This window comes from Ornithorhynchus anatinus, chromosome 8 (assembly GCF_004115215.2).
Source record: "Ornithorhynchus anatinus isolate Pmale09 chromosome 8, mOrnAna1.pri.v4, whole genome shotgun sequence".
NCBI lineage: Eukaryota > Metazoa > Chordata > Mammalia > Monotremata > Ornithorhynchidae > Ornithorhynchus > Ornithorhynchus anatinus.
This window is the reverse complement of record NC_041735.1, coordinates 3,581,171-3,597,770: the sequence shown is the minus strand read 5'-3', so window position 1 is coordinate 3,597,770 and position 16,600 is coordinate 3,581,171. Positions and strand designations below refer to the sequence as shown.

Sequence of the window (16,600 nt, the reverse complement as noted above, 5' to 3'; positions counted from 1 at the left end):
GCGCTTACTATGTGCCGAGCACTGTTCTAAGCGCTGGGGTAGACATAGGGGAATCAGGTTGTCCCACGTGGGGCTCACAGTCTTAATCCCCATTTTACAGATGAGGGAACTGAGGCCCAGAGAAGTGAAGTGACTCGCCCACAGTCACACAGCCGACAAGTGGCAGAGCTGGGATTCGAACCCATGACCTCTGACTCCCAAGCCCGGGCTCTTTCCACTGAGCCACGAGGCGGGATTAGAATCCAGGTCTCAACCCAGGCCCGTCCTGTGTTCACTGGGCCACATTGCTTCCCCTGCCCAAGATTGAGGACCCTCGGCTTAGGGAGGCGACGGCGTGTGTGTGGTGGGTGGCGGGGAGGGAGCTGAGGAGAGAAAACGGTAGAAAGAGAGAGGGAGAGAGGTCCAGACCAGGACACGGCCTCTGCCGTCCGAGGAGGACTATTTGTTAAGCACTTACTGTGTGACAGGACCTGTGGTCAGTCAGTCGATCGTATTTATTGAGCTCTTACTTTGTGCAGAGCACTCTACCCGACGCTCAGGCGAGTACAATTATAACAATATAATAATAATGTTGGTATTTGTTAAGCGCTTACTATGTGCAGAGCACTGTTCTAAGAGCTGGGGGAGATACGGGGTAATCAGGTTGCCCCACGTGGGGCTCACAGTCCCCATTTTACAGATGAGGGAACTGAGGCCCAGAGAAGCGAAGTGACTTGCCATAATAGACACTTTGCTTGCCCACGAGCTCACAGCCTAGAGAGGGAGATTGTACTAAGCACCGGGGTAGGTACACGCTAATCAGATGAAACACAGTCCTTGTCCCATCCCCCATTTTACGAATAAAATAACCGAGGCGGAGAACGACTGAAACAACTGAGGCGGAGAGAAGTGAAGTGACTCGGCCAAGGTGACGCAGCAGATGAGGGGCAGAGCCGGGAGTAGGACCACGGTGAGGAGAAGCAGCATGGCGTAATGGCTAGAGCGCGCACCAGGGAGTCAGAAGGTTGTGGGTTCTAATCGCGGCCCTGCCACCCGTCTCCTGTGTGACCTTGGGCAAGCCCTTAACCTCTCTGGACCTCACCTCCTCTATAAAATGGGGATTGAGACTGAGAGCCCCATGTGGGACAGGGACTGTGTCCAACCCGATTCGTTTGTACCCACTCCAGCGCCTAGTACAGTGCCCAGAACATAGTAAGCACTTAACACATACCATAATTATCATTAGTACTGTAACTCCCAGAGTTGACGCTCTTGGTCGATTGGGCGCCCTACGTGGGACCCATACCGTGCTTCCTCTGATCATCTGGTATCCACCGCAGGGCTTAGCACATAGCAAGCGCTCAATAAATGGCAATCAGTCGATCGGTCAGTGGTCCGTGTTGAGCGCTTACTATATGCGAGGCACTGTACCGAAGCGCTTGGGAGAGTACGACTCAACAATATAACAGACACATTCCCTGCCCACACAGCAGGGATTAGACTAGAGAGAAAACGTGGTATTTGTTAAGCGCTTACTGTGTGCAGAGCACTGTTCTAAGCGCTGGGGGAGATACAGGGTCATCAGGTTGTCCCACATGAGGCTCACAGTCTTCATCCCCATTTTACAGATGAGGGAACTGAGGCACAGAGAAGTAAAGTGACACCCACAGTCACCCAGCTGACAGGTGGTAGAGCCCATTATTATTAATATTAGTAACAGCATTATCATTGATTTAACTGGTGTGTTTCAAGAGATTCTCTCCCCCCACCTCACCCTCTCTCCCTCCTCTAGACTGGAAGCTCGTTGTGGGCAGGGAATGTATATGTTTATTGTTCCATTGCCCTCTCCCCAGCGTCTAGTACAGTGCTCTGCACCCAGTAAGCGCTCAATAAATACGGTTAACGGACCGCCTTACTCGCCCTCCCCCCGACCCTTAGAGCTCTACAGACATCAGAGAAGCAGCGTGGCTCAGTGGAAAGAGCCCGGGCTTGGGAGTCAGAGGTCACGGGTTCGGATCCCGGCTCCATCACTCAGCAGTGTGACTGTGGGCAAGTCACTTAACTTCTCTGTGCCTCAGTTCCCTCATCTGTAAAATGGGGATGAAGACTGTGAGCCTCACGTGGGACAGCTCGATTACCCTGCATCTCCCCCAGCGTTTAGAGCAGTGCTCTGCACATAGCAAGCGCTTAACAAATACCAACATCATTATTGTTATTATTATCTGGCTGCGGAAGGAAAGAATCCCTCGAAGCAGAAGAAAAAACAGGGAGATTTAGCCCATTTGAGTGGGAGGAGGTTAGGCTGCTTTTCTTCCTATTTTTCCCCGGTCGCATTTCGTGCCAGAAAGGCCGAAAAGTTGCCATGGATTATTACTTTATAAACACTGGGACTTTTTTTATGATTCAACATGAGGTAGTCAAGAGAAATGACGGGAAATAGAGGAATCGGTGGAGGAAATGAAATCATAGGAGCCGTGAGCCGTCTTCCAGGCCTTCAGCTTTGAGTGCTCTGCTTTGGTTTGTAGCTCACCGCAGCGGCGTGGGCTGAGAGCATTCTTCTGGGCCCAGTCCTGTTGAGGAAAGCCCGCGAGAGATCTAGAAGTGGACTGTGGTTTGGCGAAGGAAAGGGTGGATCAGAGAGATGTCTGGCAGCACATCAGTGCCGCTGCTAATAATAATGATAATAATAGCGATATCTGGTAAATGTTTGCTAGGTGCCAAGCACTGAACCAAAGGCTGAGGTAAATAGACTGTGAGCAGATCAGACTCAGCCATGTCCCACATGAATCAATCAATCAGCGATGTTTACCGAGCATTTACTGTGCGCAGAGCACTAGACTAAGCACTTGGGATAGTTTGATACAATACGGTATTGGATGGAGAAGCAGCGTGGCTTAGTGGAAAGAGCACGGGCTTGGGAGACAGAGATCGTGGGTTCTAATCCCGGCTCTGCCACTTGTCTGCTGGGTCATCATGGGCAAGCCACTTCGTTTCTCTGTGCCTCAGTTCCCTCATCTGTAAAATGGGGATTGAGACCGTTAGCCCCACGTGGGACAACCTGATTACCTTTTATCTACCCTAGTGCTTAGAACAGTGCTTGGCACGGAGTAAGTGCTTAACAGATACCGTAATCATCATCGTCGTCATTCTGCGCACAACGAGCCTGCAGTCTGGAGGGGGAGGTGGTCACTGATGGTCGAGCTCATCTGGTTGAAGTCGGTCCCTGTCCCCCGTGGGGCTCACGGTCTTAATCCCTATTTATAAATGAGGTCGCTGAGGCCCGGGGAAGTGAAGCGATTCGCCCAAGGTCACACAACAGACAAGTGGCAAATCTGGTATTAGAACCCAGGTCCTTGTGACTCCCAGCCCTGTGCTCTATCCACGGCACTTACGTACATATCTGTAATTTATTTATATTGATGTCCGTCTCCCCCTCTAGACTGTGAGCTTCTTACGGACAGGCAATGTGTCTGTTTATTGTTCCGCTGTACTCTCCCAAGTGCCTAGTACAGTTCTGTGCACACAATAAGCGCTTAATAAATACGATCAAATGAATGAGTCACGCTGCGTCTCTGCACCGGTCACCTTTGCTGGCTCTGGTGTGGCCTCGCACCCGGACCGATCCCCATTGTTCCCCAGATCCTGTTGACCAGAACTCCAGGAGAGGAACAAGACTCTCGGGAGTAACCGGGGAAATTCCCAGGAGTCCGGGCAGCTTCAGAGTTAAACTGGAAACGGCGAAGGCCGGGGAAAAATCTTGGCAGAGACGAGAACGGGAGCTTGCTTCAGAGATTCACACTGTTGTCCAGAATTTCCCAGTGCCGAAGAGCAGTGCTTAGCCTGCTCAGGGTTCCTCAGGTTTGTTGTTAGAGACGGAGGATAAAGTGTTGCGTTAAGGGCAGTTAAAAAGGAACGCACGCGTGTGTGTGTGTGTTTTGTGTAAGTTGAGCAATGGTCCTGAATTACAGAGAAGACTATCTGTTGGTGCCGGGTACGATAAGGGAATAGCATAAGGACCAGAAAAAAGAACTTCAATCAATGTACTTTTGTGTGTATTTTCAGATTTTTATTTCCTCCTTTGTAACTTATTAACTCTATGGTGTGGAAAATGAGACCTCTCTTTGTTCCGTTTCTACTTCAGTCAGTTCCCCGGGGCCTCCGGGACTTCGTCCTTACAAACAGAGGGGCCGCTGGGATGGTCCCCGCGCACCCTCGGATTCCAGGCTTGGATAGGGCCGCCAGGAGCCCTGCATGTACACGTCCGATGTGCCCCGGGAAGAGCTGTTGGGATGTGGGGTGGACACGGTGGTGCCGACTTGAGTGGCCCCACCCTCGGAAGCAGAGAAGCTGCGAGGCCTAGTGGCAGGTGCCTGGGCCTCGATGTCAGAAGGACCCGGGTCCTCATCCCGCTTCTGCCTCTTGTCTTCTGTGTGACCTTGGGCAAGTCTTTTCACTTCTCCGTGCCTCAGTTCCCTCATCTGTAAAATGGGCTTCAACACTGTGAGCCCCACTTGAGTCATGGACTGTGTTCAACATGATTAGCTTGTATCTACCCCAGCGCTTAATACGGTGCTTACACATAGTAAGCGCTTCCTTAACAGATACCATCATCATCTGAAAAATGGGGATGAAGACTGTGAGCCCCACGTGGGACATGGACCGTGTCCAACCTGATTAGCTTCTATCTACCCCAAAGCTTGGTACAGTGCCTGGCACAAAGTAAGTGCTTAACAAATGCCGTTTAAAAAACCAAAAAAACAAGGTTGAGGTTGTGGGGGTGAAACCAAGTTACGGTGGCTGTCTTAAAGTCTCCAAACTTGGAAGCTGTTTGGCCCAAATAAGGCAGAGACAGCTTTATTTTATTAATAATACTAACAATAATGATAATCACTGTGGTATTTGTTCCTCTTGCTCAGCATTCTCAGCTGAGCAAGAGGAACATCATTCCGGGTCCTTGCACGGTGATGGGACGGAGAAAATAAAGGCACATTAGACTGAACTTCGTTCCACCAATCTCTCTCTCTCCATCTTTGATGAGGAATCTCTTCAACGTGCCCCCGTCTGAAACTGAGACCCTGAGACTTCCCCGTTCATCTTTTCGGTCTGCTTTTATTAAATACACCAACATTTAGAGCCTATTTTCTATTTTAACGGTATTGCAACTCCCCGAGCCTAAACGAACATGGTCGGTTTTATAATCGCCGGTGATACCTTGGTAATTGCTCGCTTGGTTTTTAAGAAATTACGAAGTATTTGCCAAGTGTGCTCCAAGATGGAAAGATGCAGGGTGCTTATTCTCTTGGTTTCAGTAGAAAATTCTCAAGTGAGCAGAGCTCCCAACTTCTTCCTCAAAGCCGGAGAGATCTCAGGCCGGGGAGGGCTGATGTATTCGATCTCTGCGGCCCCACTTCCAACCGTGGAAATGTTATATTGCCGGAGTTGGCGAGGAATCGGATGGGTTAAGGCTAGTTCCCCATGAACTATCTCTTTGGAGATGTTGGTGTTCTCGGACCCTTCTGCTCTAGAGCAGCGGGGTTCCCATGGGGCTCCCCAGTTTCTCCGGTGGCATTGGTGGCCCTGGACCTGGGCTTTGAGAACAGCCCCATTTGTCTGAGCCTTCCACGCTGGGAGGCTGTATGGCCTAGTGGATAGAGCTCGCGCCTGGAAGTCAGAAGGGCCCGGGTTCTAATCCCACCTCCATCTCTTATCTGCTCTGTGACCTTGGGCAAGCCACTTCATTGCTCAGGGCCTCAGTTCCCTCATCTGGAAAATGGGGATAAAGACCGTGCGCCCTATGTGGACCATGGACCGTATCCAACCTGATTAGCTCTACCCCAGTGCTCAGTTCCATGCCTGCACTTAACAGATGCTCTTTTAAAAAAATACGCGTTTCATGAGTCTGCTCAGTTGCGAGCCCCAGTCAACAGTGGCTTTTTTGAGCGCTTACGATGCACAGAGCACTGTATTAAACACTTGGGAGAGTATAATGCAGTAGAGTTGGGAGACATGATCCCTCAAAGAGCCGACAACCCAGTGGGAAGGGAGAATATGCTACAGAATTGTTGGCAGACTTGATACCTACCCTCAAGGAGCGGACAGTCTGATGGGAAGGCCCGTGTCTGTCTTGGCGTGTGAAATGGTGCTTGGCCTGGTTGGGTCTTTCTGTCGCTCTGCTTCCTGCGGCCGTCAGAGCCCAGCAAATTACATCACAGATCCCTAGCCGTGAGTACATGTCTACTCACTCTATCGTGGAGTACTCTGCCAAGTGCTTAGTACGATACTCTAATAATAATAATAGCTGTGGTGTTTGTTAAGCACTTACTATGCTCCTGTGTTCTAAGTGCTGGGGTAGTTATAAACTAATCAGGTTGGACACGGTCCCCGTCCCACGTGGGACTCACAATCTGAATCCCCATTTCACAGCTGCGGAAGCTGAGGCCCGGAGGAGTGCAGCGACTTGCCCAAGGTCACACAGCAGACACGCGGAAGAGCCGGGATTGGAATCTAGGTCCTTCTGCTCATTGCTTTAGGCCGCGTTGCTTCTCCACCCTGCACACAGTAAGCGTTCAATAAAGACCACCGATTGATCGAGTGATTGATTCAGGCGGGGCGACTACGGTTTCCGTTTGAGCCCAGGTTTCCTCTAGACCGTAAGCTCAACGGCGGGCAGGGAATGGGTCTGTTCATTGTTCTGTTGTGCTCTCCCAAGCACGTAGTGGCTCACTGCACACAGTAAGTGCTCAATAAGTACGATTGAATGAATGAAAGAATGAATGCTCATGGCTGTTTACGTCAGTCTCCCCTGCTGGACCGTCAGCTCCTCGCCGGCAGGGGCCGTATCTTCTACCTCTTGTTGTAATAATCATAATAATAATTCGGGTATTCGTTAAGCACTTACTACGGGCCAGTCACTGTACTGAACGCTGGGCTAGATACAAGCAAATCGGGTTGGACACGGTCCCTGTACCAAAAGGGGCTCACGGTCTCAATCCCCATTTTATAGATGAGATCATCGAGGCCCAGAGAAATGAAGTGACTTGACCCAGGTCACACAGCAGACAAGTACTCTCCCCGTACTAGGCTGGGCGCCGAGTAGGCATCCGGGACGGAAGATTGTTCGGTCGAAATGAGAGAGCAGCGATGACTTGCACGTTCGGGGCAGCCCGGGGCTCCTACGGAGTTGCTCCGCGCTTACCTTCCCCACTTGATTTCCCCCGATAGGAAAGTTAGTTCAGATCAAACCTTTGAACACCCAAATCGAAAGCGAAACTTTCTGATGGCATCTCAGGGTCGTTATTCGAGTCACTGCAGGGGTAGAACTTGGCAAATCGAACGAGTTCCTGTTTTCTCACCCCGACGATGTCCGGTGGCTCTGTTTACTTGGTGGAAAGGTTTTGATTGATAACACGGTGCCGTTTGCGGCCGATCAAACAAGGCTCTCGGCGGTGATGGATCACTTGGAGGCCGGTTGTCATATTAGCGGGCAGGGGATTGATGCCGGCAACTTCCCGAACAATGAGATGAGTGCAGAGCACTTAACGTATTTCATGATCCCCCCAAGGCTTTCCTGCCCTGCTCTCCCTCCGTAGATGGTACTGTCGAGCATTTGTAAATAGGAGCAGATTCGATTGTCGTCTTAACCAGATTTAGGTATCGAACAGTTTCCTCCCGTCCTGTTTGTGTGGAAGGAACGATTTCATCAGTCGGTAGTCTCTTGGTCGCTTTTCTGACAGAGGGACCTTTCGATTCCTTTCAACCCCCCGAAATGGCCAACGAGGGCCACAGCGACTCGCTAGAACGGTCGTGGGCTATTGTGTGTAGAGCCGGTGGCTTTTGCGGATGCAAACGATCTTAACAGGCGTGATTCATGAGGCGGCAACTCCGGTTTTGAGTAGAGTGGCAGGAGGTCTTTTGTTCGCCTGCCGAACCCTACCTTTTCCTCTTTGTGCTCAGCCTTTTGTCAAACCCGAGTTCCCGACCGTCTTAGAAACTTGACTCCAAACTTTCGCTGACGCGTTAGACCGGGGTGAAATAGAGAACGTTGAACTTTTGGACCTCAGATGCACCCCCGTCGACCGCAAGCTGCCCGTAGGCAGGGATCGCTCCCGCCAACTCTGCGGTCTCGTACCCTCCCAGGCGTGTAGTACAAGAGGTCCGCACACAGTTAGAGCTCAGTGAAAAAACACCGGTGGATTGATTCGTCCCCCGTCCTGTTAAATGCGCCCAAGTCTGCCGTGTGTAGATTGTGGGGGGGGGGGTCTACTGGAAACCCACCCGGGAAACCGCATGGCCGACGGGCCCCGAACGAAGCTCTGTTCCCCAGCTTTGGGCGGCGCCGCTAGACTGAAAGCTTGCCGTGGGCAGGGAATGTGTCTGTTATAGGGTACTTTCCCAAGTGCTTAGTAGAGTGCGCCACACACGGTAAGCACTCAGCAACTCCCATTGACTCACTGGGAGATTTCTTCGGGAAGACAGGCCCCAAGGAGAAGACAGACCCTCGGGGCCCTGGGAGAGTAGCAGGAGAGAGTGGAGTGCATCTGGCCCTGTTCTCCGCTCTCCACAGCATTCCCGGGGACAGATTGGGGGTGTTCTTCGCCCTCTGTTCCCAGAACAAGATTCTTCCCTCGCCGCCCCCTAAGTTGGAACGTTTCCCCAAGAAAGCATAATAATGTTGGTATTTGTTAAGCGCTTACTATGTGCCGAGCACTGTTCTAAGCGCTGGGGTAGACATAGGGGAATCAGGTTGTCCCACGTGGGGCTCACAGTCTTAATCCCCATTTTACAGATGAGGGAACTGAGGCACAGAGAGGTTAAAGTGACTTGCCCACAGTCACACAGCCGACAAGTGGCAGAGCTGGGATTCGAACTCATGAGCCCTGACTCCAAAGCCCGTGCTCTTTCCACTGAGCCACGCTGCTTCTCCATCTGATGTCGAGGTGTCTGGAGCTGGTGGGATGGAAGGACTGGTAATCCTGATCCTGGGGGCCTGTCCGGGGCTGGAGTCACCTCTCCCAGCTGGCATCCTCTCCGGTGATTCATTCATTCATTCATTCATTCATTCAGTAGTATTTATGGAGCACTTACTATGTGCAGAGCACTGTACTAAGCGCTTGAAATGTACAAATCGGTAACAGATAGAGACAGTCCCTGCCCTCTGACGGGCTTACGGTCTAATCGGGGGAGACGGACAGACGAGAACGATGGCAATAAATAGAATCTAGGGGATGAGCATCTCATTAAAATGATAGCAAATAAATGGAATCCAGGCGATGTACATCTCATTAACAAAATAAATAGGGTAATGAAAATATATACAGTCGAGCGGACGAGTACGGTGCTGAGGGGATGGGAAGGGAGAGGGGGAGGAGCAGAGGGAAATGGGGGGAAAAGAGGGTTTAGCTGCAGAGAGGTGAAGGGGGGAGGTGGAGGGAGAAGGGGAGCTCAGTGTGGGAAGGCCTCTCGGAGGAGGTGAGCTGTAAGTAGGGTTTTGAAGAGGGGAAGAGAATGAGTTTGGCGGAGGTGAGGAGGGAGGGCGTTCCGGGACCGCGGGAGGACGTGGCCCAGGGGTGATCTGGGCAGCCTGGGAATTTGGGGACGGATTTCTGGACCCCGACGGAGGCTTGATTTCCGGTGGGCGCAGTTGCCCAAGGGCGGTCGTTCCCGAGATCTACGCGCTGCTGGCCTGTAATGTATTTATTTACATTAGTGTCTGTCTCTCCCTCTAGACTGTAAACTCGATGTGGGCAGGGAAAGTGTCTTGTTTATTGTTATACTGTCCTCTCTCGAGTGCTTAGTACAGTGCTCTGCACACACTAAGCGCTCAATAAATACCATTGATTGACTAATCTGGGGCGGCTAGGGGGCCCGGGGCTGTTGGTGCCCTTGCCACAGGCCCCGAACGAAGATTTTCCTACCGGTCGTCCAGCTCCGGTCTGCCTTTCTAGGAGGTGGCCTATAAAGCACCGGCTTATCTTTGCAACCTCAACCTCGTTTTAGTTCTCGGGGCAGCCGAGCACAAGTTCATTATTTTTCTTTTCCTAGGTTTATACGCTTCTTGGGAGAAATAACAATAATTCTTGAAACTGCACTTCAAGGATCTCGAAGTGTTTTGCAAACATAAGCTCGTTTAACCGCCCGGTCCCCTGTAGCAAGGAAAGAAACTGCGAGCGGAGAGTAGACCGCTTCTGATCGGCCCGTTCTTTGTCTTCCAGTAACATAGTTAACCGAGATCCGGGGTGATGATAAAAGCAGTCATATAGGGAGTATTTTGCTGGTTATATTTGTGCGTTTGTATTTGTGTGGGCGAATGCCTCGCCCTCCCTGTAAAAATGAGAACGAGAGAGAGAGAGAGCAATCAAATACACCAGATGTATAGAAAACGTAAGACTTTTTACTTGGATCGTTTGAACCTGCAAGTCAACTCCATGTGCTGACCTCTGAAAGGAACCACCCGACCCCAGAGCAGGCAGCTGTTGCCCTCTCGGCCGCCCGGGCGGGAGACGGGCGCCGATTGCGGTTACCGCAGGACACTCCTGTGGTCGTAACCAAGTTGTAAATGTCACCGAGACCGACACCGAGTGTCTAGCACGTGCGTGGAGCCGTGACTCCGACGCCGATCAGAAAAAAAAAAGGAGCCAGAGATGCATTTGGGAGCGGGGGACTCCCGGAAGACTACTTTGAAAGCAGAATTGCGGGCGGAGTTGTGACATGCATCCGTAAGCAATTGTAGCGATTTGACAGCTATTTAGCCCCCAACTCCCAGCCCTTTGGTTGAACTGACAGCACGCCCGCAAAGATAGCGAGGCCGGTTTCAGCCCCATTAATGTCGTCTTGAATGTTCACCCGCAGTCTGGAAAATGATAAATGTTCAGTGATTGATGATTTTGTAGTCCCAGGGGAGGCTGGGGGGTTTCTGGTTGCTGTGAGCCTGAGTAATTCTTCCCCCCTCGCTTGGGCCTCAAGCTGTAAGTTTTCCGAGCCCTCAGTATATGTGGGGATCTTAAGCGGGCCAGGGTAACTGCCCTTCCATTCAACGGTGGGCTAAATTGCATCGAGGAACCACGTGTACTTTTGGAGAGGAGGAGTGTGGAGAAGCGGCATGGCCTAGGGGAAAGAGCATGGGCTTGGGAGTCAGAAGGTCATGGGTTCAAACCTGGCTCCGCCACTTTTCTGCTGTGTCCTCAGGGGCAAGTCACTTCACTTCTCTGGGACTCAGTGACCTCGTCTGTAAAATGGGGGTTGAGACTGTGAGCCCCACAGTCCAACTCGATATTTTTGTATCTACCCCAATGCTTGATACAGCGCCTGGCACATAGTAAGCGCTTAACAAATGCCATCATTATTATTATTATTGTTGGGAGACCAGGCTTCCCACCGCTCTCAGCCTGGAAGTGGGCAAGGAGGAACTCGGCGGGCTTCGTTCTGCCCGGCTCAGACCTCCTTGCCGCCGCATTCTTCCACCGGGAAAGGGGGCCCTGGCCTGTCTGGAGGGAAATTGGCTTTTGTGCATGTTGTGGGGTGGGGGGCCGGTGGAGGCCTGCTGCTGTGGCCCTGTGCCTCCCCCCCCCCCCCCCCCCCCCCCGCCACATCGTGCTGGTCCCCGCCCCCGCTCTAGTGACAATTCTGAATGAACCCGGGGCCCTGTTTCTCCTTCCTCCAGCCCCCCGAGGATCTGTTTCTGGGCACATCGGGTCAGCTCCCCCAGCACCGGGAAGGGGATGAAGGGAGAGCTGCTTGGGAGTCCAGCCGGAAGTCCACATTTTTCACCCCTGCCGGCCTGGTGGCCGTACGACTCTTCACGGTCTCTTCCTTTAATTCGGTCTTCGAGGAGGCACAGCTTCCCCACCCGTCTTTCGTCGACATTGACCCACCCCCTCAGTGCCCAGCCACCATGGCCTCTGACATTTTCTCATGGGAGCGGAGAGACTAGAACCTTCATTTCAGAAGCAAATGAGGAGCAGCGAGGCCTAGTGGGAAGAGCAAGGTCCTCTGAGAGTCAGAGGACTTGGGTTCATTCATTCATTCATTTATTCAGTCATATTTATTGAGCACTTATTGTACTAAGCGCTTGGAAAGGACAATTTGGCAAGAGAGGCAATCCCTGCCCAAAACGGGCTCACAGTCTAGGAGGGGGGAGACGGACATTAAAACAAGTAAACAGCCATCAGTTGCATCAATATAAATAAATTATAGATGTATACACATCAAAACAAGTAAACAGGCCTAGAACAGGCAGGTTCTAATCCCGGTTCAGCTGCTTCCCGGCTGTGTGACCTTGGGCAAGTCGCTTCACCTCTCTGGGCCTCGGTTTCCTGATATGTAAATTGGGAATTAAATATCTGTTCTCCCTTCGCCTTAGATCGGAAGCCCCCCGTGGGCCGGGGACCGTGTCTCCCTTGATTATCTCGTATCTACCTAGTGCCTGGCCCATAGGAAGTGCTTGACAAATACCACTATTCGCATTATTATCGTTATTATTTCATGTGTGTTTCCAGCACGTAGCAATGACCGGCTCCTCCTCCTGTCCCTTCCCGCTCCCCCCCCCCCCCCCGCCCACTCCTGCCGCACGGCCACAAGTCCCTCCAAAATTCCGCAAACATTAACTTCTGGAATATAAATCACGTCGGGGAACCCTCTGTCTCTCTTTGATTTTGTCTTTTCTGAACCCAGTCTCAGAAGGAGAGGAAAAAAAAAATCAAATTTGGGTAAAGAACCCCCTGGTGCTTTCGAGAGCGAGGGCTTAGCGGGGAGAGGGAGAGATGGCGGCTCAAGCCAACTTTATTAGGAGTGACCAATTGCAAGTCTGTACATTAATTAGGAGAGTGTCATTACACTCAATTAGCAACACTGCCAAATAATCCCTTTAATGCTCTGGTCTTTTTTCCCTAGGGTTTTGTAGACAGCCCTCATTACGGTGATCACTTGAATGACAGTCGATTAGGGGCGCACGAAGGATTGTCTCCGACACCTTTCATGAACTCGAATCTGATGGGTAAGTAGGTAATTCTCTGCAAATAGCCACCCCCCCCCCCCGCCCCTCCCCTCAAGCCCCTTTGGTCAGAAAGAGGTATTTTTCATCCCCTTGTCTGAACCCGACACATCAGGCATCTGGAAGTGACCGGGTTTCTCATGGCAACGAGGGCTTTGCGGTCGGAGCTTCTTCTCGTGCAGCGAGATGCCCCAGAAGGGGCAGGCCTTGGCTCACAAAGGGCCATTGTCCCGAGCGTCAGGAAGGAGGACCCCGGCGTCCTCGGCGGCCGTGCCGGAGGGAGCAGTCGGCCAACTGGAGCCTCCCAATCTCCTCCGGCCCACGGGGCACGCTTTGTCATTTGGGTGCTGGCTTCAAGTGGGGGCCCCTGGGAGGGTGGAGGAGGAGTTGCGGGGGGTTCTTTACCACGTGGGTGAAGAGTTTCCTCCCGTGGAAAGAGAGAAGTCTCCACCCCCCCCGTTTGGAGCGGGGAGCGTGTCTACCGACTCTGTGGTGGTGTACTCTCCCAAGCGCTCAGTACAGTGCTCTGCCCATAGTAAGCACTCAGGAAATTCCATTGATGATGATGGTGATCCTCCTTCGCCGTCGGATCCTGAAGCATCGGTACCGTCCACGGGACCGTGGCTCCTGGGTGCTTTCAGGAAGGGAGGACCTGCTCTTCTCTGCCCCCTCCCCGCCCCCGAGGGCGTACCCACAACTCGAAGTTAAAATGCACGCGGCTGGCGGAGCCCGGTTGTGAGGCCAAAGCCTGGTGTGGCCCGCTTGGATCGGCGGCCCGGGGTTGGACGGGGCCCGCGTCTAGATGCGGCGGGTTTTAGGGCACTGGAGGTTGCCGCTGTAGTTATCTTTTGGACGTGACCTATTTAGTGATCTCGGTAAGACACAGCCGCGCTAATCTAAGTGGATTACCTAAATCTAAATCCCGGGGGTCTGCAGTTTCTTCTGGAAATCTTTTTCGCTTCGCTCAGTCTTTGTTTACCTCCCTAATCGCCCGCAAAGTGTCGCAGCAGACAGAGCCCGACACGGTAATACAGATATTGCCAAAAACTGGCACCCGTTCAATGACCGTACCTTATCTTCCGAATCATGGGAACGTGGCACCCCCTCCAAAAAAAGAAAATAATAATCCATCTCCTCACCCACGAAAGAATCGTCCGTTGGTCGCGGTGCCGTGAGGGAGGTCGGCACAAACCAGATTCGGGGTTTCCCCTCAGTCAACCCAGTGCCGAGAAGTCAGGCCGATCCTTGGCCGTTGAACGCGACGGCCGAAATACGGTGACGGCCCCGGGGGCCGGAGGCAGGTTCGGTCTTGGGGGTTGGTGACGGAAGGAAGGTCAGCGACGAATCTCCGCCGCTCGTCCCGGGGAGGCGAGGTTTTACCGTGGTGGCCACAGGCGTTCGGGGTCTGAAGGCAGGACCGCAGCAGCCAGAGCGGCCACCCGGATGGGTTCGCCCCGAAACCCACGCTTCGGGCCGGACGTTGGTCTCGTGAGGGGGTGTCGTCCTCGGGGTGTAGCTTTGTCTTCATCTCCCAAAGACAACTGGAAGTGCCCCGCCAAAGATGGCTTTTTGGGGGGCTTCGGGGAGACGGCGGGAGGGAAGAGCGGATGAAGGAGAGGATTCAGTGAATCAGCGGAGGTTGGCATGTCAGTCATGGCTTGGAGCAGCTGTTGAGTAAAATATGTTTGTAATTCAGTGCGAGGTAACATTTTTCGGTTCTGCCTCGGTTGGAGTGTTCGCGCCCCTGCGCCCAGCCGCTTCGTCTGTGCACGGATCGTTCTTGTTATTAGCCTTGTACAATAGGCATCCCGCTCCGACACCCCGAAATAGTCGTGAGATAAAATGAAACAGCCGAGCAATGCAAACAAGCCGATCTCTTCAACCCAGTTCACAGAAAACAACAACAAAAAATTTGCATTCATCTGATCCGCATCACACAGTTAACAGATGCAGTTCTACAGACCATAAGTTTTCCTTCTAAGTTTTAACCACCTCGTCTTAAAATGTTCATTTACATATAAGATGGGAGGCGGGGGGGGGGGGGGGGGGCGGGGGGGGGAGTGGGGAGGGGTCACGGAACTCCCCGAAGCGATTAGCCAGAAATGTTGAAAAGGATTTTGCTGGCCATTAGCGATATCTGATGTACAGTACTTCCTTTCATTTTCAGTAGAAATGATCGAGTGTGGTATTTCAACCAAGTTTACTGTCAGTAGGTTGGCTCTTGGGAGTGAATTTGACTGGGTATTCAGGGCCGTCGCAGAGAGCAGAGGCCAATGTTAAGCCATGGGAGCAACGGAGAAGTTAAGGCCGGAGGTTTGGCCGGACGGGCAAGTTCCGGGAGGGGATGCCTTCTCACCACCGGCACTCACTTTCTGTGTGCCTCAGTTTTCCCGTCTTCTTCTGAATCATACTTAATAATAATGATGATTATGATATTTGTTAAGCGCTTACCATGTGCCAGGCACTGTACTGAGCCCTAAGCAAATCAAGTTGGACACAGTCCCCGTCCCATAGGGGGCTCGCAGTCTCGGTCCCCGTTTTCCAGATGAGGTAACTGAGGCACCGAGAAGTGAAGTGACTTGCCCAGGGTCACAGAGCAGACAAGCGGTGGAGTCAGGATTAGAACCCATGACCTTCTGACTCCCAGGCCTGTGCCCTGTCCACTCTGTCATTAAGTGCTTACTATGGGCCAGGCTGCATACTAAGCGCTGGGAGAGAGCCGTGCTGATTGTGTCGGACACAGTCCCCGTCCCACCTGGGGTTTACCGTCTTAAACTCCGCTTCACCGGTGAGGTCACTGAAGCCCAGAGAAGTGAAGTGACTTACCCCAGGTCACAAAGCAGACAGGTGCCTGAGACGGGATTAGAACCCGGGTCCTTCTGACTCCCAGGCCCAGGCTCCGTCTACTAAGCCATACTGCTTCCCGTCTGTAAAATGAGGGTTAGTACCTGTTCTCCCTCCCGCTTAGCCTGGGAACCCTGCGTGGGCCTATGTCTGACCTGATAATCTCAAATCTACCCCAGCGTTTATTTCAGGGTGGGGCATGTATTAAGCCCTTGGCAAAGAATAAAAATAATAACCAAAAGCATCTGTGGAGCGCTTACTGTGTGTCGAGCACTGTTCCATGAGATGAGGTAGATCCAAGCTCATCAGGTTGGACACGGTCCCTGTCCCACTTGGAGTTCACCGTCTTGCTCCCCATTTTACAGAGGAGGTAACAGAGGCCCAGAGAAGCCAAGCGACTTGCCCAAGGACCTAGAGCAGACAGGTGGCGGAGCCGGGATTAGAACCCAGGTCCTTCCGACTCCCAGGCCCGGGCTCTGTCCACTAGGCCACGCTGTTTCCCCGGATCCCAGAATGGTGGTGGTGATCACTGTTGGCCCCAGGGCCACGAAGCCTAGAAACCTGGATTTCCCCAGAAATGTCACGGGAAAGGCGTTAAAAGGCCAAGGAGCAAGCCGGGTCTCTCGCCTTCCCCGGGCTGGGCCAGAGCCCTCCCCAGAAAGAGTTAAAGCGAGCACAGGCAAGCGCCCTATTCCATCACTGCTGTCGCCAGCCGAGGCCCCATTAAAAAAGGCGCAATTGTGCGGCGAGGGGATGTTGTTATTTTGCGGATTATGTTCACCCATCAGC

The 16,600-nt window shown here is 52.5% G+C and overlaps 1 protein-coding gene across 6 annotated transcripts in view; it reads left to right on the top strand.

Annotated features, from left to right (window-relative positions):
- The window catches only part of TCF12 (transcription factor 12), a 286,427-nt gene that overhangs the window by 114,148 nt on the left and 155,679 nt on the right, over positions 1-16,600 (top strand). For all 6 annotated transcript variants that reach the window (XM_029071273.2, XM_029071272.2, XM_029071276.2 and 3 more), the window contains exon 5: positions 12,868-12,970. In XM_029071273.2, coding sequence (XP_028927106.1) covers positions 12,868-12,970 — 103 coding nt within the window. The remainder of the gene's footprint in view (positions 1-12,867; positions 12,971-16,600) is intronic.